This window comes from Choloepus didactylus, chromosome 1, assembly GCF_015220235.1.
Source record: "Choloepus didactylus isolate mChoDid1 chromosome 1, mChoDid1.pri, whole genome shotgun sequence".
NCBI lineage: Eukaryota > Metazoa > Chordata > Mammalia > Pilosa > Megalonychidae > Choloepus > Choloepus didactylus.
In genome coordinates, this window is record NC_051307.1 from 13,572,741 (window position 1) to 13,598,681 (window position 25,941).

A 25,941-nucleotide genomic window follows, 5' to 3' on the forward strand; every position below is an offset into this window, starting at 1 on the left:
GGGCTTTTCCCACTTTGAAACTTCTATAGAATAGATACATTGAGTGCAATTCACTGGTCTGTTAGTCTCCAAAAGCTCCTTTGAGCTTAAGTAAATCAGGGCTCTATGCAATTGCAGAGGAAACCAAGGCTCCAGGAGGTTTGGTGACACCCCCAAGGTCATGCTTGGAAGGAACAAGGCAGCAGGGATCTGCTTCCTTAACTTCCAGCCCTCCCTCTCCTCCAGCCATTTCAGCACCGCAAGAGCTGGGGAAGAAAATGACTTACACTGCAGGGAAGGGTAGGAACCTACTGATTTTATTTTTCATACACACTAACTCTATTATTATTTTAAATAGACTTTAATTTAGAGCACTTTTAGGTCTACAGAAAAAATTGCACGGAAAGTAAAGAGTTCCTATATACCCTCTCTTACTCCACCTCCCAAGATAGGATATTATTTAGGAATACCAGACAGTTTATTCTCAGAAAGGATCCTAAAACCACCTGTACTTTATATAGAGATGTCTGCTTGTGAGACATAAAGTAGTCATCCAGAATCTAAATAAAAAGCAGACTGAGCCCCCAAAAGGTGCCAAATCTCAAATTAGGAGAATGTGATTTGAAATATTGCCTTTGCGCTACCTCTGAACTCCTTTAGGCTCCTCAGGAGGCTACCATAACTCAATAATAACCACAACAAGAGTTAGAAATGAGCTGACAGGCAGAGAAAACGGTTAGGGATTCCATAATCTTTAGATCTCCGGGTAAGGCTGTGTTGAGTGCAGAATGATTCATGAAAGTACGTCCTATCTTAAATCCACACCAGCAGATCCCTTCTCTGTGGGCACAAGTGAGACGTAAATACTAAACCAGACTAAGTCAGATAGATAATCAAAGGCTGTGGGGGCTTGGGGACAAAAGAAATGTACACAAAAGCTATGAATGGATTGATAAGGATTGATAACTACTTTAATCAGACTCGTTGGATAAATAAACAAATCTAAATGCATAAAAAGAGCCAGGAGAGGTAGAGCAACAGGCTGTCCAGGTGCACTAGTGCATCCCATCTACCTGAGGTTCGTAAGGTGGTAGCCAAGGATAGCACCTGTTTGCAAAAATACCAACTTGTAACCGCCCGTCTCAAGGTGCAGTGGAAGGAACGCTTTGGGCGCGGCTGCCCCCTGGTGGTCGCTTGAGGCTATTTTTCGATGCACGCGGAGCCCCGAGCCCGCGAGAGCCAGGTGGGTGCTGCTTGGAGCTTTACGACCCTTGGGAGACTAAACTCCCAACCAGCCGGTGAGTCCAGGGAGCCGTGGGGGAATGACAGCCCAGAAGGAGGGATGCACAGTGGGAGTCACAGCTCAGAATTTTGGGGAAGTTGCTAGGACCTCTTCTCCCTGTCTTTGTGCTGGAAACTGTTTAGCCCCCTCTGCCTCTCCAGCCTTGGAAGATAATCTCTCACCAGGACCCAGCTCCTCTCAGTTCCAGGCTGTGACAACTCACGCTATCAGGGAGAAGGGATCCCACACCTGGATCACCTCGGAGGGCTGCTAGGGTTAATCACCTCCTCCTTACCCTGATGGTCAGGGAGCCTGCTCCAGGGTTTGGGGGCTGGCTGAACGCACAGCACCTGGCACTGGACAGATGCAATGGGCAGCAGTGCATGGGCCATGCAGACTCACAGTCTGCTGGGGGAGGGCACAGCCCGCCATGCAGGGGCACCCGGGGCTTGCACTTGGGAGCAGAGGAAAGCAGCAGGGGTGTGGTAGGCAGACTGTAGTAAGAGGAAGGTGGGGTGCCCCTGGCTTCCTCAGGAAGATGTGATGGGCTTGTTTGAATAATTCTGCAGAGAACTGAAGCCCACTACTCAGGGATAAGCAGGTGCTCTGTGTGGTCCCCTCTAAAGAAGGGTTGTTTGGCCAGAGGACCTTATCTGCTGGGACAGAGAGGGAGGGGAACATGGAGTTGGATCATTTGAGGCCCTCCCAATTTTGCCAGATGTCAAGACAGCACATAATATCGAGCTTTAAGTTTGGACCTGTCACTGCAGCTGGGAACAGCTGGGCAGGTGGGGCAGTGCATCCTACCTGGGGCCTTGGGGGTGAGTAGGGGATGGAATCCAGCCCCCGCTCCCGCAGCTGAGCCCTGAGCCCTGGGATTGGCCTGTGGCTGCTGGCAGAAGGGGTACCGTTCTCTGATTTGCTCAGAGGACACCATATGGGCTGGGGGGCTCCATAACCAGATTTAAATTTTGCTGGCTTTGCACTGTCCACTCCTGCCACAGATTGTGGACAATACTCAGTGACCTAGTCAAGGCAGGAGGATTGTCCCGCAAGCATGGTTGCCCCCTGGGCTGTCCCAGGAGCTGGAAGAAAGCGGCACTTTAGGCAGCCCAGAAGAGCAATTGCAGGCTTCCAACGGCCATGCAGAATCATAAAGAGTGGAGAGAACAAGGCAGCAGTGGATGTTTTTCATCTTGCATGAGATAAAAAATCTAAGCTGCTCTCCTTAGAAGGCTCAGCGGGTTTGAAAGTTTGGGTAATAATTAAATTTTTTATTTTCCCAGTTCAGATCATCCCATAGGAAGGAGAAAGGAGAAAAGTTGCTGTTTGTCTAAGGCTCACACATGGGCCCTGTCACCGTCCCCCTGCTCCCTGCCTGTGCACGCATCCCTCTTTCACTGGGTCTTCTCCTCTTAAACAAGACAATTCCTAGAGATGGGATCTTCTAACAGTTTTAAAGATAACATGCAATGGGGGGTACATGGAGGTGTAGGGGGGCTAGGGTCACATCCCTGTAGGTCCAGAAGGCCTCCCCACCACACAGCAAGGGGGCTCCGGGGCGCCTTGGCAAGGAAGGGCCTAAAGAATGGAGAATGCACCCACTCTGGGGAAAACCTGGGAGATCCATCCAAAGGGATCTGGGTTTCCAGACTACTTTTAGAACATAGACATCTTATGTTTGAGGAAGACGTGAGTTAATTGCATTAGTGCACTAGTGTCCTAGGCCTGCTGGAACAAATTACTGCAGGCTGGGTGGTTTGCAACATCAGAAATTTTATTCTCTCATATCTGGGGGCCAGAAGTCTGAGATCAAGGTGTTGGCAGGGCCACGTTGCCCCCAAAGGCTCTAGGGAGGACCTTCCCCATCTCGCCCAGCTGGGGGCCCAGGTGTTGGCTTGTGGCTGCCTCACTCCAATCTCCACCTCCGTCTGCACAGGGCTTTCTTCTTTCCTGTCCCTGGGTGTCCTTGTCTGTCTCAAAGAAGGACCCTCTCAGTGGATCTAGGACCCACCTTCATTCAGTATCTCGTCTCGAGCCTTAATCACATTTTCCAAGACACTATTTCCAACGAAGGTCACATTCCGAGCTTCCGGGCGGACATGACTTTTTTGGGGGAAGCTGTGCAAACCAGGACATTGATCATAGCCAAGAGTTTAGAACAGTGCTTGGCACAACAATGGCCAGTTTCCCAGGTGATGCCTTTCCTGTGTACTGCCATTCTTATTTCATAGCTGATCAGTCAGGGTACAATCCCATGGGTTTTTACGTATCTATCAATCTATCTATCTATCTACCTATCTATCTATCTATCTATCTATCTATTTTATTAGAGAAATTGTGGGTTCACAGAACAATCAGGCATAACATACAGATTCCAATATACCACCTTACAATTTACAACTTGTATTTGTGTGGAACATTTGTTACAATTGAACAATTTGTTACAATTGTACTATTAACTATAGTCCAAGGTTTAACTTAGGGTTTACTGTTTGTGTTGTGCAGTTTCATGGATTTTATAAAAATTTTATTCTATTACCATATATACAATCTAAAATATCCCCCCTTTAGCCACATTCAGATATATATTTCAGTGCTGGTAATTATGTTTACAATGTTGTGCTACCATCACTACCATCTGTTAACAAAACACTGCCATCATTCCAAATAGGGACCCCGTACATTTTCAGTCTTGACTCCCTATTCCCTATCGCCATGCTGGCCCCTGGTAACCTATATTCTAGATTCTGACTCTATGAGTTTGCTTATTCTGATTATTTCACATCAGTGAGATGATGCAGCATTTGTCCTTTTGTAGCTGGCTTATTTCACGCAACATGATGTCTTCCAGGTTCATCCATGTTGTTGCGTGCATCAGACTTCATTCCTTTTTACAGCTGAATAATATCCCATCGTTTGTATAAACCACATTTTATTTATCCATTCATCGGTTGATGGACACTTGGGTTGCTTCCATCTTTTGGCAATTGTGAATAATGCCACTGTGAACATCAGTGCGAAAATATCTATTTCAGTGCCTGCTTTCAATTCTTTGGGATATGCACCTGGTAGTGGGATTTCCAGGTCATATGGTAGTTCTATACTTAACTTTCTGAGGAACCACCAAACTGTCTTCCATGATGAGTTATTTTAACAGAGAAATTCATAGAAAGAATTGGTTAAACAGGTGCTAAAGAAATGGAAATGATGGGATTGGTATATGAGAACTCTGAACTTTCTGCATGATTTCTCTGTGAAATCTACAACATCTCCAATAATATAAAAAAAAAAAAAAAAAAAAAAAAGGTGTGAAAGCTGAGGCGACACAGAGATGTGACTCCAGGAGGCAGCCAGCAAACAGAACTAAAGGAAAGGACTGGGCCTTGTTACCTCTGCTTCATAGCAGATTGCCCTGTAAGTCCTTATGCAGCCACCTAAAGTCTAGGATTATAAGCCAAGTGGTTTATTTAAGGCCGAACTATAAAACTGAGCCATGTGAGCTAAACCTTCCTTCCTTAGAGCTGCCCTCTAAGGCTGGGTCATGGATTGAATTGTTGAAGTTTTAATACCCAGGGGCTCAGAATGTGGCCTCATTTGGAAATAGGGTCATCTCAGGTGGAATTAGGAGGCTAAGATGAGGTCACACTGGGGTGTGACTGGGGTGGCCCTTAAACCAATATGCCTGGTGTCCTTATAAGAAGGGGTAAGAAACCCAGGTAGACACAGAGGGAGAAGACAGCCGGGGGACAGAGGCAGAGACTAAGTTGTGCCACAAGCCAAGGAGCACCAAGGATTGCCAGCCATCACCAGAAGTCAGGAGAAGGGTGTTAAACAGATTCTTCCTTGAAGACCTCAGAGGGCGTATGGCCTCCAGAACACTGTGAGATGAATTTCTGTGGTTTTAAGCATACAGTTTGTGATACTTTGTTACAGCAGCTCTGGGAGACTAAGATAGTGTTTTAGTTTCCTAGCCGTTAAAATACCATGCAATGGGTTGCCTTAGAAACATGAATTTATTGGCTCATAGTTTCAGAGGTTAGAAGTCTTTTTTCCTCCAAGGGTCAGTGTTTCAGTTTGCAAAAGCTGACAAAATGGAATATACCAGAAACCGACTGGCTTTTATTAGCTTACAAGTCAGACCGGCTTCTGGTGAGCTTGGGCTCCTCTGTCAGATGGCAATGCACGTGGTGATGCCTGTTGGCCTTACTCTCCCGAGTTTCATTGCTTCCAGCTTCTGGCTTCAGTAGCTTCCTCTCAGCCTCTGCATATTTCTCTCTTCTAGCTTCTGTCTCTCTTAGCGTCTATGGGGCCTTTTCTCTGTATTCTCTCTCTGTCTTTTATCCTATTATATAGGATTCCAGTAGGAGGATTTGTCCCATCCCAGGGCACACCTCAACTGAAATAACCTTATCAAAAGGTCCCACCACAACAGTTCTGTACCCACAGGAATAGATTAAAAGTACATGATCTTTTCTGGGGTACATACAGCTTCAAACCATCACAGTTGGTATCTTCTGGCCGGCCAGCAGTCTTGGGGCTCCTTGGCTCTTCTGTCACATGACAATGCACATGGTGGCATCTTCTCCTTTCTCTTCTGGGTTCCACTGACTTCCAGCTTCTAGCTCCTCCTGTGGCTTCTCTTTTTTCATGCCCAATTTCCTTTGCCTATAAGGGCTTCAGCCACCCTGGATTAAGACCCACCCTCATTCAGGTTGTCCTCACCTTAAGTAATAATATTTTCAAAGCTCCTATTTGCAAATGAGTTCACACCCACAGGACCAGGGGTTGGGGCCTGAACATGCATTTTGTGGGGTATGTTAGTCACTCCTGACAGACTGTATGCCAAACACATACTGTATCAAAGCTTGTTGCCTGTTTTACTCTAAAGGGTAGGCTTTCTGTAATTAAAAAAAAAAAAAAAAATCAAAATTCTAGTTAGTTATAAAGCAAGACCTCAAGATCTAGAAGGACTGAACTCCTCCCAGTCAGGAATTTATGAACTTACGGAGAAGCCAAAGTCACCCGCTCACTGGCCAACCCTGCATTAAAAGAGAAAAGGGAAAGGGGGAAAAAGAAAAACGAGACCCCCCCCAGGCTGGTCAAAGGGAAGGAGAGAAGCCCGGGTAGTGCGGGAAGAAATGAGGCCACGGAGGCATTTTCTTGCACTCATGTCCACAGGATCCGTGGAAGATGTTGAAACAAGCATGGAAATTTTGCTTGTTTTGCTGCAGTCAGATGAGAATAAGAACCATTTGAAGACTACGTTTTTTGAGCTGGTTTCTTGGATCAAGGACTTTGGACTTGACTCATGTACCCCAACAAAAGACATGTTCTTAATTTTAATCTGTGATCCTGTGGCAGTGAACCCAGGTGTAAATGGAATCCTTTGTAGATATAGTATCGGTTAAGGTATATATCTTTGTAGATATAGTGTCAGTGGACTCATTGTGAATAGGCTCTCCTACTATCCTCTTTAGGTGTGGCCAAACTGAATGAGGGAGGCCTTAGTTCATTTTATGGGAGGCCCTATAAAGAGAAGCTAGACGATATGGAAGTCAGAAGCCACACAAAGCCTCAAGAGGAGACCAAGGAGACAGATCGCCAATGTGACTGGGGCAGAGGAGATGCAAGGTAAAGAACCCCAAGGATTGCCAAAACCACCAGAATGCTACAGACTCTGGAAGGAAGCATGGCCTGGTGAGACCTTGATTTTGGACTTCTAGCCTCAAAACCATGAGAAAATAAATTCCTATTGTTTAAGCCAACCCAGTGTGCAGAATTTGTCATAGCAGATCTGGCAAACCAAGACCTGGGCATTATACAGCACTGAGGCATTCAGTGTGACTCTCTCCCCAGCTCATAAAGGTTATACGTTTACCTGGGGCTTAAGATGCCAGGAGATGCTGAGCTTGGAACAAGATGTGTTCAGACTCAAAATGGACTTGCTAACCGAGCAAACAGCAAGCATTGCCTCTGCATGTCCCCCTGCTGAGCTGCCCTGAGCTCTGTGGAACAGCAGATTGCTAAACTTGATACCCCCAAGAAGGTATGTAATCACTGGATTTTTGGAGCCAGGGATGAACATTCTAGAGCAATTGTATTAGTTTCTTGTGGCTGCCGTAACAAATTACCAAACTCTTGGTGACTTAAAACAATAGAAATATATACTCTTACAGTTCTGGAGACCAGGAGTCCAAAATCAATATGGCAGGATGTGCTCCTCCGGAGGCTCTAGAGAAGGCTCCTTCCTCACCTCCTCCAGCTTCTGGTGGCCCCAGGTGTCCCTTGGCTTGTGGCTGCATGAGTCTAATCTCTGCCTCTGTCTTCACCCAGCTGCCTCTGTGCACATATCTTCTCCTTGTCTGTTTCTTAAAGACCCTTGTCATTGGATTTAAGACTCATCCAGATAATCCAGGATTAGAACATCTCATGATCCTTAACTTAATTTCATCTGCAAAGACCCTTTTTCCAAATAAGGTCCTAATCTCAAGGTTGCAGGTGGAAATATCTTTTGAGGGGGTCACTATTCAATCCACAACACCAGGGATTAGCAAACTACAGCCTGCAGGCCAAATCCAGCCCACCACCTGGTTTTGTAATTAAATTTGTATTGGAACACAGCCCCACTCATTCATTGACATATTTTCTCAGATCACCTTCATGCTACAACTCCAGAGTTGAATAGCTGCAACAGAGATGTATAATCTGCAAAGCTGAAAATATTTACCATTTAGCCCTTTACAAAAATAAAAATTAAAAAGTTTGCTGAGTCCTGAAAGTTTTGACCCTGTGGCCAATCTTGGCAATGTTGAGCCCATTTGGCCCTATGTACACACATTCTGGAACATAGGAGTTCAGGAGCCAAAGGTGAGCGGCAGCCTGGGAACTCTGGAAAACTAAGAACTGAGGCAGCCCTGGCTGAGCAAACCACACAGTTCTTTTCAGGAGTTTGCTCTGTTAAGAACAGAATACCAGAATTTAGATCTTTTTTTCAAACCTAACAATAACATTCATTAGGCTAAGAATTATGCTCTTTACAGTTTTTTGAGTGCTTCTGTACGTGTATGTGCAATTCCCACGTATCTAACCATTGCTGTGCTAGAAAACGCTCGCAACTACAGCACCTGTACACACCTAGGCAGGCGCCCCCTGGGGCAGCTCCGCGGCGGTGGCCTGGTTGCTATAGCAGCCTCTCGCCACAAGGGGACAGGGCAGCCCTGGGTACCACCTGGGTGTGGTCTCGGAAACGCTGCCTGCAGGGGGCTCCCAGAGGGCACATCAAGAGGCGTGGTCTAGGGGTGTCAGCATCCTGCAGTCTACACCCGCGGTGCCGGTTCCATTAATCAGAGGAAAACTGAATTGCTTAATTTCAAAGGACCTTTTTTGGTTACAGTTAGGGCAGCGTGCATATGCCATTTACAAAGAGACTTTGCTTTGCACATCTCATTTGAGCCTCTATTGCTAGCAGGTTATTTCTTCTCGTGCAGGGAAACGTATCCACAAGGAGAAGGTGCAAATCAGGGGCAAAGGCTGACGTCTAGAGGATCTGTTTTAAAATGTTTGAAAGCAGCAATTTCAAACATACTCACATAGAAACAGCTGACTCCATGCAAAAATCAATATTTTCATTGCAAAGTCTTTACTCTTAAAAAAAAAGATTTATATTTTCAATACGTAATAGACACATAGTAAAAATAAACACATGAATAAAAAGGGGGTAGTGCCCCAGAGGCAATATAAGGATTTTTATGTCTCCTTCCAGAAATAAGGTATGCATAGATGAGAATATCCAGCTTTTAAATATACAAATGGTGGTTACGATACATACCAATCTGCATCATGCCTTTTATTTTTCCTACTTAGCAATATATATCAAAGATTGTTCCACAGCAGGGCATAGATATCTGCCTCCTCCTATTTACTGCCTGTGAAGGAATCCATTGTATGGATTTCCATGCTCCCTAGCCAGGCTTACAGATATTTGGGGGATTTCCAATCTTTTGCTATTACAAACAATGTGGCAATAACCAGATTTGTTCCCTATGTCCTAGAAACACGCTAAGTCCCCCAAATTCCTAGAAGACAAATGACCTGGTCAGAAGATATGTATGTTAAAAATTTTGATAATGACAAACTGTCCTTAAAAACAACTATGAAAGTAACTGACTTCTCTGGCCTCTTACCCCGTGCCAGGCACCCTTCTGACTGCTTTGTATGTAGGAACTAAACTCTGGAGAAGGCACTGTGAAAAGTCCCATTTTACAGATGACCTCTAGACTCATCTACCAGGAGGAAAATGGAATCTCTTTGTCATTTTAATTCACATTTATTTTATTATGAGCAAAGACTAGCATCTTTTCACCTGTTTAAAAGCCATTTCTATTTCCTTTGCTGCAAACTAGCTGTTCCTGTCTGCTGACCATCTTTCTGTTGAGTTGTTGGTCTGATTCTCAATGTTAAAAGCTTTTTGAGCAATAAGAATATTTGAACATCATGAAACTTGATGCTTCATCATCTGTGTTGCAAATACTCGCCCCCAATCTATCATTTATCTCTTGACTCTTTTGATGGCTCTTTTTTTTTTTTTTTGCCATGAAGAAAATTTTAATTCTTATGCAGTTGGATTTATCCATTTTTTCTTTTATGATTTCTGATTTTTCCGACCTGCTCCCAAAGACTGCCACAATCTGGAATTATAAAAAAAAAAAAAAAAAAAACTCCCGTGTTTTGTCCTAGTTCATTTATGCACCATTAAAACGAAACAACCTTTACAACTTTCTTCAACCTGGGATTTATTTTGGTGTGAGTATTAAAGTAGAGATCCAATTTCACTCTTTCCCGGATGTCTATCTAATTGTTCCATCCACTCATGAAATGACACATCTTTTCTCCAATGATTTGAAAATTCCCTCCTTTTTTTACAGGATTTTCTTGGGTGTTTTAAAGTCTATTTCTGGACCTTGTTCAGTTCTATTGATCTTCCTGCCTGTTTGTATACCAGAATCTAGCTCTTTTAACTCCTGTGCCTTTACAGTATGTTTTAGCAACTTGTGGAAATGTTTCCTTTCATCATGTTTACTTTCCTGGAATTTTCTTGGCTACTCTTGTATGTTTGGTTTTCCATATAAATTTTAGAATCAACTTATGTGTATTAATTTAAAGGAGGCAAGACTCTCAAGCTTTTTGTTTAAATGAGAAATCTAGCAGATTTATACTTACCTTATGCCTCATGTGAAAGAAGAGGGACACTAGCGATTCATTTCAGGGTAAAGAAAGTTCACATGTGTTTATACCTTTAAGGAAACAGAGTTATCAATTTAAATATTTCTACCAGGGCCACACATAATTAAGAAAGACAATCAGTCCAAATTATAGCATAGCCTCTGAGGAAGTGAGGTTATTTTTACAGGGTATTGCAGCAAAATCTAAAATCCAGGTGACTTACCTTTTTCTTTGTTAGAATAACCTTGGCAAGGATAGGGATCTTATGACACAGAATATTATCTGCTTTTCTTTACATCTGCACAGGGAGAAGGAATATTTTCCCCTTTTTATTTTTCAAGCCTAAGGGCTGGAATTCTTTTCATTGGTAGTGAGAAAAAGAAAAGTTGCCTTGAAAAGTACAAAATATATTATTGGAAAGAAAAAGGGGGAATAGATAATTAACTAATGGAATACGGTGCTTAGAAGATTTGACACTCAGTCTAGTTCTGGAAAAACAGATAAAAACCTCTGTTGGTGTTTTCCTTCAAATTATACCAAATTTAAAGAATAATTCTGAGAGAATGGTCATCTTTATACAAGTGTGTCTTTCTATCCAAGAATAGAAAACATATTTCCATTTATTCAAGTCTTATCTTTTGTTGTTTTGTTTTGTCTTGTTGTTTTTAGATTTTCTTTGTATGAGCCTTGTGTGTTTATTGTACTTTTGAGTGCTTTAACTTGTTGGTGCCTATTGTATTATTTGCCTATATTTACAGAACTGTTAATATAGATTCTTGGATATTGACTTTAAATATTTATTTTGTACCCACTCACCTCACTGCATTATCTCATCTTTGCTAACAATTTTGTGATTGATTCCCTTAATTTTTCAAAGCATACAGTCAAGCTATCAGAAAATAATGGTAATTTTTGCCTCTTCTGTTCAATTTTTGTTCCTCTTCCTCTACTCTTCTCTGATCCATTTGGATAACTCCTCCAGTACAATATTAGATAATAGTGGTGATAATGGATGGTTGTGTCTTGTTGTAATGAGGTGCTTCCAATTTTAACTATTGAACATAATTCTAATTTTTGACTTGAGATTATATGTAATTTAGCATATTAGGTAGGCATCTATATTTCTCTTTATTAAAATTTTAAAAATCAGGATGGAATTGAAATTTAACAAATGCCTATCTATCACCTGTGAAGATGAACACATACTTTCCTTAGACTTACTTATGTGGTAAATTGCATTCATGGCATTCCTAAAATTGGCCATTTCTTCCATAATTGGCATGGTCACATGCTGATGGTTTGTAACTGATATTTTCTGACTGTTAAAACCTCTTTCAGAGTTAATTCTGGTAATTTGTATTTCCCTAGAAAATCATCCATTTGGTCAGAGTTTTCAAATTTATTTGAAATGAGCAGGGGAATTGAGGACTGGTTTCTTTAATTGCTATATCCATTCACAACTCTTATTTATATATTTGTTCTTTCTCCTTCATTTTTGCATTAGGGTAGCTAATAATTTAGCCATTTTCTACCTTCCTTCTTTCCTTCCTTTTCCCTCTATCTTTTTCTTTCTAGGATTCACCTCTTAGATGTACTGCTAGTGTTTGGGTTTGTTTGTTGTTGTTTTTTCTAAATTCTGCTCTTTTCTTTTCTAATCATTTTTTTCCTAACTTTCTGTAAGTTTATTTTGTTATTCTTTTTCTAACAATTAATGATGCTGAGTGTGGGAAACTGAGTCTTCCATGTTGCCTGAGGCATATCTAGGGTGGTGACTTACAACGCTGAGCCGCAGGCCTGCATAGAAGGCCATGCAGGCCCGCCCTGTAAAGAGGTGTGTCTTGTGACTACCATTATCTTAAACCTAGATTGGGTACACCTGATGGGCTCTCCCCCACCTGAGCACCTTTAGCATATACACCTAATCTTCTGAAATAAATAGCTGGAGCAAGGCTGCATTGTCGTCCACTTAGCACGAGATGCAAGTGGGCCCCCTGCTCCCTTAATTCTTAACTTTGTGTCCGTGTCTCATTCCTGCGTCGCCCTGTCAGCAATAGCTGAGCCTCTTTTTATGTGCTTATTAGCCATTCTTATATCTTCTTTGGTAAAGTGTCCATTCAAATCTTTTCCCTTTTTAAAATGGGTTGTTGATTCTCTTATTACTGAGTTGTAAGAATTTTTAAAATATTCTGGATACAAGTCTTTTGTTAGCTTTGTGATTTGCAAATACAATCTCCCAGTCTGTGGTTTGTCTTTTCATTTGAAGAGCAAAAGTTTAACATTTCTTGGAAGTCCATCTTATCAATTTTTGTGTGTGTATTGTGTCTTTGGTGCTATATCGAAGAAATCTTCACTTAATCAAGATCACAAAGATTTTCTTCTACAAGTTTTACATTTTTAGCTTTTATATTATGTCAGTGGTTCATTCTGAATGAATGTTGGTATATTGTATAAGAGTCTAAGTTCATTTTACTGCACAAGAATATTTTATTGTTCCTGTACCGTTTATCAAAAAGCTATCTTCCCCCCACTGAATTTTCTTGTAAATCTATTTTTATTATTTCATCTTATTTATTAATATTAGCTGTATCCCATATGTCCACAGTAAGTACATTTTTAAATTCTTGTTATTTTCTAGGCAAATTTCACTTTTAGTTTTGATTTCTTTTTGACCCAATAATTTTTAAGACAGCCTTAGCTTCTGCGTGGTGAGCCTTATATTTTTCAATTTTAAAAATTTATCTCTCTTTTTATTAATTGTGAACAAAGAATAATTTTTACATTTTAAAATGTTTGGAGGCTCCCCTTTGGCCATGTATATGATCTTTTTGGCATGTGAAAATGTCATGGTTCTTGAAAAGAAAGTGTATTCGCTGTTTTCAGGGTAGAGAGAGTTAAATACGTATTAATTATATCTGCCTTCTTAGATACATGAATTATATGTTTTTATTTCTATCCTTTTAAAATTTTGTTCTATTATGGACTGAGAGGTAAATTAAAAGTCACATGCTTCTTATTTCCTACAAATTTTGCTTTATGAATTTTGACGCTGCATTATCTGTGTGTGGTTAGTCATGATGTTAGATAATCAGTATTCATTATGAAGTGCCTCCTTCTATCTTATTTAATACTTCCTGGATGGAATTCAACCTAAATGATATTGAGAGTGAGGCTTCTGCTTTCTTTGTGTTTGTATTTTGTTGGTATGTCTATGTCCATTCTTTTACTTTTAATCTAATTAAATGATTTAAATTAGTTAATAATTTATTACTGACTTAGTACATACCTGGCACATGGATATTTAAATGCTTGCTAAAAAGCAATTATAATAATTAACAAAACTTTTGTATCTCCTGTATACAGCATGTAGTTGGCTTTTTATGTGATTTTTTTTCCATTTATGATATGCTGATTGACAGGACAGATGTATTTAGTTTTGGGTCTGTCATCTGGTTTTAGATCATGGTTGGGTTTTTAATGCTTCTTTTTAGTTTTCACTTTTCTTATCTTGTTTGTGTTGTTTTTGCTTCATGTGTGTGATCCTTCTGATAATTTGGAAGGCTGTTTTTTCTGGTGGTTACTTTTAAACATATCTTTCAAAATATAGTGAATCCTCAATTTCTCAGACAATGTCTATTGGCTATCTGATATGGGTGAAGATAACACTAGAATACAGCTAATTGTCCTGCCCATCCTGACCACCTCCCCTGATTCCTGATGACTCTTTCTAAAGATGCTTTTCTTCTCCACGCATCTTCATTCCTTAGCTCAGCATATTACTTGCTTCCTTTATGGTTTGAAGTCCAATTTTTATTAATTTTTATGCTTGCTTACTTGTTTCTAGTCTCTTCTCCCACTGGATTTAAGCTCCATGGCGACAAGAAATCTGTCTTCCTTGCTCTCCCTTATCTGCCCAGGACTTACCTCATATGTTGTTCATTGGCACATAGTAGGCACTTAATAAATATATTTTTGAATAAATCTTTGAATGAATGAATCGAAATAAGCCCAATTGTGTTCACAACTACTCCCCATGATGGTGATAGATATAAGGACTTATATTTATATCCAATTGTATTAGATTTCTAAGGCTGCCGCAACAAATTACTACATGCTTGATGCCTTAGAACAAAGATATTTGTTCTTTCACAGTTGTGGAGGCCAGTCTGGAATTAAGGGACGAGCAGGGCTGTGCTCCCACCGAAGGCTCTAGGGAAGAACATGTCCTTGACTTTTCCAGCCTCTAGGTGTTCCTCGACTTGTGTCTGCATCATCTGATCTCTGCCTCCAACTTACATGGCCTTCTTTCCCTGTGACTTTGTGCCGTCTCCTTTTCTGTCTTTTATAAGAAGACTTTCATTGGATTTAGGGCCCATCCTAAACCAGTTGATCTTATCTCTGTCCTTACCTTAATTACATCTGAAAAGACCCTATTTCAAAATAAGTTCACATTCTGAGTCTCCAGGTGGGCATATCTTTTGGGGTGAAACCGTTCAATCCACAGCAACACTAATCAAGTTCTGTAGGCTCTACCTTCTAAATGTGTTTTGAATCCATTGACTTCTCTCCAGCTTTGTTCCTGCTGTCCTCTTTCAGACACCATCACCTCTTGCCTGAGTTAGGCCTGCAGCTTCCTGACTGGATTCTCTGCCTCTAGTCTTGTCCGTCTTCAATCCATGCTCCATCATGAAGCCAGAGTGATCTACTAGAGGTAGACTTTGCCTTCTTCTGAGCATGCACTACAGACTAGCACAATCACTATACCTCAATTTTACGGTGGTTGGTCCACAGTGAGTGTATTTAGTCAGGATTCTCTAGGGAAACAGAACCATCAGGAGATATCTGTAAATATTAAAAGATTTTATAAAAGTGACTCACACAACTGTGGGGGTGCATGAGTCCAAATTCCATAAGGCAGGCTGCAAGCTGGCAACTCCAATGAAGGTTTTCAGTGAATTACCTGGGAGAGGCTGGCTGGCTGAAGTAGAGATGAAAATTCTCCCTTCTGACTGCTGAAGTCATCAATTCTCTTTTTAAGGCTTCAACAGATTGGATGAAACATCTCTCATTGCTGAAGACACCCTCCTTTAGTTGATCATAGATGTAATCAGCTATAAATGCAATCAACCTACTGATGAAATGTCCTTGCAGTAACAGTTAGGCCAGTGTTTGCTTGACCAGGCAAATGTGTACCACTCCCTGGCCAAGTTGACAGATGAACCCAGCCTCATGGTAGGCTCCTTACTTAGGCCACTCAGAGTCATTCCTGTGGAGAAAATCCACCAGCAGCAGGAGAAAATTAGGCAAACAGGCAAAGAGAAGCAGAGATGGAAGATGGAAATGGAGGAGAGCCCTGATTTGCCCTCCTCACGGGATCTAGCCCTTTAAAACAACTACACTCTTCTTTCCCTTGCTTCCTTGAACTAAAAAGTCTCCCTTTTTGCTAACTCCTATTTAAATTTTACTCTGCACTCCACAGCATTCTGACTAACCATCACTGCCACCGACAAGTCTCATGGGATGTAATAATGCAACTTTATTTTTGTTCCCACTATTTCTTTAAATCTGCCTTATGCCCACGCACCCACCCCCACCCTACTGTGGAGTTTGTTCTGCTCCTTCCTCAGGTGTCATTCGTAGCTAATAAAAAGACCTATAGTCACATTATATTGGAAAACGTAGACTTAGTTCTGTAATAAAAATTTGCATAGCCAAAATTCTAAACTTGACTTAAGGTTGAGGCTCTCCACCTCCCAGCTTAGGCCCATCATGGGCAGGAGGTGATGGAAGGTAAGGGAACAAGACAGTTCGTACTTGTCTGTTTTGTTGTGTGAACCAGCAGCAGACAGTGTTTAAAGCTAATACCTTCTCTGGTGGGCACATTCCTGAAGTCTTTGAAGACCCACCTCAGCATCACCTCAGACTGTGCAAAGCCAGTGTCAACAGCTCCCCCATGTGGCAGCTAGAAGCTATGGCAGCAGTAAATTACTCAGACTCCCAGTCGTCTCTGCTTGGCTGTGGGCGCCAGACTGCCCACCCTACCCTCTCTTTGGGCAAAGCCTCTGGAGTCCTGGTCAATGCAGGAACCCTTAAGAAGGAGGTAAATAATGGATTTCCTGCTAACTAGGCAGTGAGGGCTTAAGTAATTAACTAGGAGAAGAAATGAGACATGGAGAAGTTCAGTTGCTCTCTAAGGCTGCTTCACCATCGTTTTTAATGTCCCTTTGCATTCTAGGGTGTGGTGGATTGAATTGTGCACCCCAGTTGGGACATGTTCTTGGTCTTGGTCCACTTCCCGATGGTGTGGACCCTTTTTAAATAGGATGGATTTCTGAAGTTTACTTCAGTTAAGGGTTGGCCCCACTGAGTCAGAATAAGCTTTAATCTGGATTACTGGAGTCCTTTATAAGCAGAGTGAAGTCAAACAGAGAAGCCATGGGAAGCAGCTAGAAGCTCAAGTCAACAGAACTCAAAAGAGAAATCTGAAGATGCCACCATATGCATTGCCACGAGACAGAAAAGCCAAGGGCCAAGGCTCACTGGCAGCCAGCCCCAAAATGCCACAGTCTTCAGGGAGATAGCATCACCTTGATGAAGCCTTAAGTGGTCTTCTCCCAGCCTCAAATCCATGAGCCAATACATTCTTATTGTTAAGCCAGCCCATTGTATTGCATTTGTTTTTGCAGCTAGGAAACTAAAACAGGTTGTCAGAATTGGTTTGTAAGGTCTGTCACCCCTAGACAACTCTGCTCAGAAAGAATACCAAGAGTGGAAATGAACGTTTATTCATTGACATTTTTAAAATGACAATTCTGATGCCCTGAATTACAAAAGCAACTGTCATCCTCCTCCTTTCTTTTCCTTTACTTCCTTTCCCTTCCCTTCCCTTCTCTTCTCTTTTATTCTTTTCTGTTTTAGTGGACAGCTGCATCACATCATTATCACCTTCATTCCCAATTTTAAAAGTCTTCTCAGCTGACTGGCTCTTCAATGAACCAAAAAAGCCATGGCCTTCTGGGAGAGTTAGATCTCTAATGTCAAAGGCATAAGAGGCTGCTGGAGTCCTTTCTCCCAGAACTGAAGCTCAGACAAGAATTTACTGGGTGAGTGCCTTTGCTTGATTACATCGGGTGAGTATTTGTCTAGACTAAACCAGCAAGCTGAAGCTGAAGGAGGAAAGGCAGCATATGCAAGTCAGAAGGAAGTGCTAGTGGTGGTATGGGTTGTTCCATTTCACTATTTTGTAAACATTTGGGAATGGCCAATAGCTGGCATCATCCACAGTGCATAAGAAGAAGGAAAGTAGCAGCCCAGCACTTGTGGCAACCCAGATCTTGACACCCCCCCCCCACACACGCACACACCCAGGGACAATGCACTTGTCATGAGTTGGTGCCATGTGGCCACAGCCATGGCAGAATGTAGAATCCTTTCTAAAAATAGTGTTTCTAGTTTTCCATATAAACCATATTTCCCTGCCTTGTAGGGATTCTGATAGAAACCAGGTGCATGGAAAGCACTTGGCAGGGAACTGTAGTAACACTAGTATCCCCTTTTCCCACTTGGACTGGACTGGACTCTCCTTGGGGCAGCAGAGTTCCCCCCATTTTCCTGGAGCTTGTCACTCCCTACACCAACATCCTGCCCCATGCCAGCATCCTGCTGAGCTGAATGCTAGAATCTTTTGATTTCCCAAATGGTACACTCGCTCGCGCCAGCTGCCTGGTGGCATCCTCCTTCTCTCGAGGCATGCTGGTGTTGGCAGACTGCCCGCGGCACCTTACCCAACTCAGACACCCCCACCAAGGTGCGGCTCTTCCCACACAGGCCCATCAAGCTTCCTTCCTTCCTTGAGACCAGAGGGTGTGGGCTTGTGTGGGTCCTCCACCACCTCCACTCACGTGTGAGGAAACTGACTCAGAGAACTGGAGGGACTTGCCCAGGACCACACAGCATGGCCAGCTGAGGCCAGAGCCCCCAGTCCCAGTCCTTGTCGCCATCATCTGCCTTTTGTCATGGGGGGGACCAAAGCTCTGCCCCCGCCTCGGCTCACACCACCAGTGGATGGACCCGCATCTGGGCAGCTGAGCGGGACATACCGCAATCCATCCAATAGCAAGAGATAGCAAGAACCTAAATGAGAACTTCAGCAAATATTTAAATTTGGTTCCTGGATATGCTTGATATTGCATAGGTAATATATACATAGTTAAAATTCTTTAAAGTATAAAGAATATACAGTGAAATTTCTCCCTCCTACCCCTACCCTCCATCTACCCCATTCTTTCCTCCCCCCAGATAATTCTTGTTCTCAGTTTCTTGGGCATCTTTGTAGCAGCTTTTGAATGCCTATACCAGCAAAAATCAGATATATGTATACATATATATGCCCATGCAATATATATACATGTACATATATACATACGCGTGTACTTTTCTGCCACTTTTTTACAGAGAAGGAAACATACTTTCTCTGTTTTTATTTAACAGTATGCCTTGGAGAACTTTACACATCAGTACAAACAGCTTCATTCTATTTTTTACAGCTGCATGGTATTCAATTGTATACCTATATTATAATTTTTAACAACATTGCTGAAACATAACTCACATACCATTCAATTCACCCACCTAAAATATACAATTCAATGGCTTTTTAGTTGTTCTACATTGTGCATCCATTACCATAATTAATTTAAAATATTTTCATGCCCTTCCAAAAAAACCCACACCCCATAGCCCCTCAACCTCCAACCCTAGGCAAACCCTAGTCTTTCTGATTCTATGTAGGTGCTTATTCTGGACATTTCATATAAATGGACTCATATACTCTGCGATCCTTTGCTACTGGCTTCTTTCCCGTAGCATAATGTTTTTGAGATTCATCCATGTTGTAGCATGTGTCAGAAATTCTTTTATCAGAATTTCTTTTATTGTTGAATAAAACTCCATTGTATGGCTATAGTACCTTGTGTTTATCCATTCCATTGCTTGATGGACATTTGGTTGTTTCACTCTTTGGCTGTTATGAATAATGCTATGTACATTCATATGTATGTTTTTGTGTGGACATATGTTTTTATCTCTCTTGGGAAATATACCCAGCAGTAGAATTGCTGGATCATATGGCCTTTATAATAATTTATTTAACCAGTCCTCTGTTGATGGCAATTTGAAAACATCAGTTCTTAGAAACCAGCAACTCTCCCAAGTTTGGCAGGTCACGGCCATATTAGCAAGGATTCAGGAGAAAAGGGGCTGGGAATGACAGCTGCATTAGGCAACCTGCCAAAATCTTCTGACTGTCCTCTCCTGGGTCCCCTCTTCCCCACACTCTCATTCTAGCACTTTCCAGTTAAAACTCCTGCAGCGAGGCCTGTGACTCAGGGGTATGGCAAATAGAGGATCCATCCTCGGAGCCTGGCCCCTAACCCCATTCCCCACTGACCCCTGAGGGGGAACCAGGCAGCCATGCCCCTCAGGTGTGTCCCTCAGGTGTGCCCCTCAGGTGTGTCCTTGGCCATGCTCCTTCCGGTCTGACTTTCTTCATCCAGGACACAGTCCTAGAGGAAGCTGGTGACTCTTGATCATGGAGCTTCCTATGATGATAGATCTCTGCCATAGCTGGCCCTCTACCACACCCGCAACAGGTGCAGAACAGGGGAATTCAGGAACCTTCCAGGCTATATGCTGGCGAGCCAGTCTCAGGCAGAGCTCCCACCACTGCCAGCCTGGATGGGGCGCAGGAGGGCTGGAGACACCCTGGAATCAGCACATTTAAAAAAATTCTTTTCCTTAAGACTTTTTAACAAGCCAATGCCAGGACATTCTTTATATTCTGGACCAACAGAAGACAGATCGACTTGGAGCCTCAGATTAATTGAATGGAGAAAATTCCTCCACTCACTCTCTGCCAAGTTTCTGTTTGAAATTGCCCTAAGATTCTTGGAGTATCATGTTACTCCCTGCTGGGGAACATAGTGCAGCAAGACTGTGGTTATTTGCAAGGAGAAAAGAGTTGTTCTTTGATCATCTTCTCTTTCCACGGCAGCTGCTAAGACTTGCCTCGCCAAGGGAAACTGGTCAAGGAAAAGACCACCCAGGGGACGTAAGTGTTCTGCTATGATGCCAGGAGGGGTGGCCCTAGAGCTACTTATGTATTTCACATCATTAAATTACATGTACAAAGTGGCAGACAAAAAGCTTTCTCTCTTTTACAGAATGTGTTTATCCCTTGAGATACAACCTCAATCACTCTTATCTTTTTAAAAAAAGAAAGATAAAAGTACAATGTATTGGAATCATTCATACTGTGGGTTTGTTTCCTGTAGAAAATGGACTGGTTTTAAAACAACTTAAATGTTCTGTATTGGGTTCTTCATTGGTGTATTTTATATGTATTTTAACATATCGCATCATTCTATAACAATTTACAGAAACTTCTATGATTTCATACATGTGTCCTGAGTTCAAATGAGTCATCTTGCCTTAATTAAGGTTTATCTTCTTGTTGGGTTTGCATGATTTTTTAATAATTGTGTCTCCCCTCACCACCTCCCTTACTAAAGGGATGGTCTAATGGTCCCAAACCATTCCACCAACAATAGTGTAAAATCCGTGATTGTTTGCTTCTTTTTTATGATTAACTAATTCTATATAATTAAATCTGTTTATTTATCCTGGACTTTGTCACATGTGGTTTGTAGAATTATTTTAAATAGTTGCTCTCTTCACCAAAATTTTGACATTCACTTATTTTGGCAACTAAATATAAATAAAAATACTGGCCCCTCTAAATCCTACCTTAGCAACACAAATTAACAAAAAAACAAAGAAATATCAAATAGGAAGCCCTTATTGAGGATCCTTGGCTTACCCAGCAGGCTAAGGAATTTAACCTATGATATCTCTGAATACATCTCTGTTCACACAGGGCAAGAAAAGGGGATTTGAATCAGTAAAGTTCAACTTGAAAATGTCTAATAAGATATGGTACTACTTCTCTGGTTTTCATTGTTTTATTTTTCTCACTGGCTCCCCAAGTAGAGAAAAACTTTTGAATCAAACAGCACTTAAGAACTTAGTCTTCTGGTCTTCCCAGAGCACACAGTTCCTTTTTACCCAGAGGCACTTCAAGGAAACCAGAAAATGCCAACTTGTACTCTTTCATTTTTATATTAATTTCTTTTTAAAAATAAGTATGCGTGGTGCTAAAGGGCATGTAGCCAAACATAAATTTCTTTCCAGGTCTCTTCCCTAGGTAGCAATGTCTTGTGTATCCTCTTAGAGATATTCTATACATACAGAAACTACAAGCCAATAAAGTATCTCCCCCCCTTTTTTTTTACCCAACGGTGGAGTACTATATGCTCTGTTAATTATCTTGTTCATCACTTATTTATATTTGATACCTAAAAAGCATTACTTTTTAAGGCTGCATTATATTCCACTGTATGAAGACTTCAAAGCTCATTAAGTAGTCTCCAAATGATGCAATTCAGGCTGTTGCCAGGCTCTGGAGGCGATGCTGCAATGAGCAACCTTGAGTATCCATCCTTTGGAACACACGCTAGAGTACCTTTCAGATAAATTCCGAGAGGCCGAATTGCCAAGTCAAAAGTAAGCACGTTTGTGGTGTTGATAGACCTTATCAACGCACCCTCCATGGTGGTTGTATGAATGTACAGTCTCACTGGCAGTTAGGCGTGAGCCCGATAACCCCTCAGACATATCCTCCCATCGTATTCCAAAATATCGTACATTTACAAACACAATAGATAACAAAATATTATCTCATTCTGGTTTTAATTTACATTTCTCTTATTATAAATGATGTGGAGGATCCTTTTTCATGTTTAAGGCTGATTTCGTTTTTTATGACCTATTTTTCCATAACCTTTGAACATTTTTCTCCTGAGTTTTTGCACTTCTCTTACAGAACTGAAGGCTGTTAAGAAAATTAGCCTTTTGTGGTATAAATTGCATCATTCTCCCAGTTCTTCAATTACCTTTTGGCTGTAAGGTATTTTTACTATGGAACAAAACTTCTAACTTTTTGAGTGGTTTAATTTAATATTTTCTTTTTGTGCTTCTAGATTTTTGTGTTAAGCCTAGAAAGGATATCCTATTCTGAAAAAAAATAAAGGTAAAAAAATTTACTTGGCCTTTTTCTAGTACATTTAATAGTTCCATTTTTTAAGTTAAAACCTTTGATTCATTGTACTGTTTTTGGACATAAGCTGAGAGAAATGGTTCCAACCCTAGGTTGTTTCAATACTACCTACTGAATAATCCATCTTTTCTCTGCTGATCAGAAATGGCCCTTTATGATCTACCACATACCAATTCCCAAATTATTCATGGTGTTTTAATTTTGTTCCACTGGTTTTCCTGTCTGTGTGCCAGTATCACACTGTTTTCTTATGGTAAAGTTTTACTTACAGTGTTTTGTAAGACGTTTAAATTTCTGGCTGGGTTAGTTCCCATCCATTACTCTTTTTTTTTTTTACCCCAGGCTTTTCTTACTTGGTCTTGACAGTTTATTTTTCCATATAAACCTGAGAATTCATTTGTCTAGTTCACAAAGAAATCTGACTGGTATCTTTTATTATAAATATGTTAGTAATCTAGATGATTTTAGAGACAATCAACATCTTATAAGGTGTCTTCCATTAAAAAACTTGGTATTTTGTACTTTATTGGTTTTTAAAATATACATTAGCAAAATATTCTTGGGCTCCTGACCATCAGCGGTGAAAGCCTCTTTAAGCAGCCCCATGCTCCCCACATGCCCATTGGCTTGGCAGCCAACCCTCAGACCAGGATGTAGCTACTCACCTGGGCCTCTCTGTTTCTCAGTGAGCAGGTGGACTCCTCAGGGGCCCAACCAGACCCAGGCCAGTGCTCTCCTGTGGCACCTGCTGAGGCATCACATGGAGGGGAGGAACGGCACCGACTCCACCAGGGCCCTGAAGCTTCCAGACGGGACGAGTGCCGCCTGGTACATCCTCACCATCATCGGCATCTATGGGGTGATTTTCCTTTTCCGGTTGGCCAGCAACATCCTCAGGAAGACTGATAAGTCCTTGGAAGATATTTATTATTCAAACTTGACCTCCAAACTCAAGAAGAAAGGGCTCCAGGGCAAGGCAGCCAAATGCCCTGCACTGACCATTAGCAACAGAGCCATCCTGGATCCCAACCAGGCCAGCCTGGGGCTAAAGTATGGACACAGTGGGCTCCAAACCCAAATCCAGGGAAGCCCTTGAAAGTCAAGGCAAGCAAGCCTTCATCAGGGAGGACCCAACCTTCCTGCAGTGGGAGCTGTTTTGGGTTTACTTGGAACCTTGGGAGAAGAGTGAAGTCCTTGGGTTGGGGGAGAGGAGCATCCCTGAGCCAATCATTCCAGCTGATAAGGGCATGACTGGAAGTCAGCATCCCAGTTACTTCCTAGACTTCCTGGTGGTTTGAGAGGAGACAGCAAGGGCAGCAGCTTCCAACCACATCTTCCCTTCACTAGGAAAGCCTGTGCGCTTCTGGGAAGGGCATGGGGCATCAGCAGACCGGTCTGGATTCCAAATGCAGGGCCCTCGGGTCTCAAAGCCAAGACTCCTAGGAATGTACATGGACTCAGCCTCTTGTCAGGGAAAGAAGGCTGCATTTGGAGTCAGATGCTCTGGATTAAAATTCAACTTTTGGCAGGGAGGGAAGTGGTCACATAAATTTGGAGCATCTAGTGAAGAACATGAAACATGTAGGTTGGTCTAGACTGCCATTTCCTTCTAAAGACTCTGACTCTAATTTAGGACCAAAATTGTTACCAGATCTAGACAGGAATTCTTCTTCAGAGAGAGAGAGAGTAGATCAATGAGAATAGCATAGATTTTTGGAGTTAAAAGAACCAGACTATAATTGGGATTTAATTTCTGCTCACTTTGGTGGCCTTATACATACTACTTAACATCTCAAGATCTTAGTTTCTGTATAGGTAAAATGAGAATAATAATGGCAGTTCTACCAACTTTACAAAGTAGATAAAATTTAATGAGCCCATGCAAATTAATGTATTTTGAATAATAAAATAAGTATGTAAATATAAGCCTTGTGGTGGTGGTGGTGGTGGCAGTGGTGGTAATGGTTGATGTTGATGGTGGTGGTGATGGTTGATGTTGAGGGTGGTGATGATGGTTGATGTTGATGTTGGTGTTGACAGTGGTGGTGATGACTGATGTTGATGGTGATGGTGATGGTTGGTGTTGTTGATAGTGGTGGTGATGGTTTTGTTGATGGTGGTGGTGATGGTTGATATTGATGTTGATGGTGGTGGTGCTGGTTGATGTTGATATTGATGGTGGTGGTGATGGTTGGTGTTGTTGATGGTGGTGGTGATGGTTAATGTTGAGGGTCATGGTGATGCTTGATGCTGAAGATTGTGGTGAGGTTGATGTTGAAGGCTATAGGGATGCAATGGCTGTGTTACCTTGTTCTATAGGAGAATTTATCTGCATAACAGTTGATGACCAATGCTGAATGGAGTCCAGGAGATTCAGATTTTAAATATAGTCAGAATAGTTACTGTTTAGGTTTTGTTACATCAGACATCATATGACTCACTCAACTGCTTCACAAATATCCATTACTTATATGCTTGTCTCTGCCTAAGAAAAGGCATAAGATATTGTCTAGATGACTGATTAATTTAGGAGAGAGTGTGGTTAGCTGAATTTTTACAATGGCTTTCAGCAAGCAAAGAGAAAAATTACATTTTTAAACCAACTTCTATGAAATTCATCCAGTTGGGATTTTGGAGACATCCTAGGGATAAAAATGTATTGTTTTCTTGTCTGCAGAAAGTATTGTGAAACTAGCCCCATGATTTCATAAAGAATTAAAACCAAACTTTGGTTTTTGGAAAATGAGATCTACTTTCAAGTATTTTTCTTCTTCTCATATTTTTCATATCATCATCATCCCACAAGTTGGAAATCAAAGTGTTAGTTTGTCTAAGCAGTTAAGGCTTGGCTTTATTCTTATTTTTAGATCCTTACAGGGCAGGACAAAACAGATACAAAGATATAAAGACAGATGGACCAAATGTAATCCACAGTGGATAAGAAGCATTAAAGTTGAAGTGAAAGGGTCCCACCCTGATCAAGAGGCTAAGTGAGATGCTTCAGGGCTCTGTCTCCCCACAGAGGCTTTGAACAACCCACAAGAAATGGCATAAACATCTTTCTAAAAGCTCCAAAACTCAGTTAAAGGATGGCAGTAGCAGAGAAAGTGTGGAGTCAAGAATAAGGCCACTTAAAAACGGTAGGCGCTCCTAACACCCTGGCTGGCCCTTCCTCTTTGCTCACTAGCTTGGCATGGAGCTAATCCACACCCCCAGTGTGGATTTCTGGGCCAAGTTCTGGAGAGACCAGAGTAAGCCTCTGGGAACATTTGTGTCTGGCCCAATC

At 41.7% G+C, this 25,941-nt stretch overlaps 1 protein-coding gene across 1 annotated transcript; it reads left to right on the top strand.

Annotated features, from left to right (window-relative positions):
* The first annotated feature begins 18,232 nt into the window (after positions 1-18,232).
* Positions 18,233-24,205, top strand: SMIM34A (small integral membrane protein 34A). The gene is made up of 2 exons (XM_037848095.1): positions 18,233-18,290; positions 23,342-24,205. Exons 1-2 carry the CDS (start codon positions 18,233-18,235, stop codon positions 23,749-23,751), a joined length of 468 nt encoding a protein of 155 aa, XP_037704023.1. The 3' UTR covers positions 23,752-24,205.
* The last annotated feature ends 1,736 nt before the right edge of the window (positions 24,206-25,941 follow it).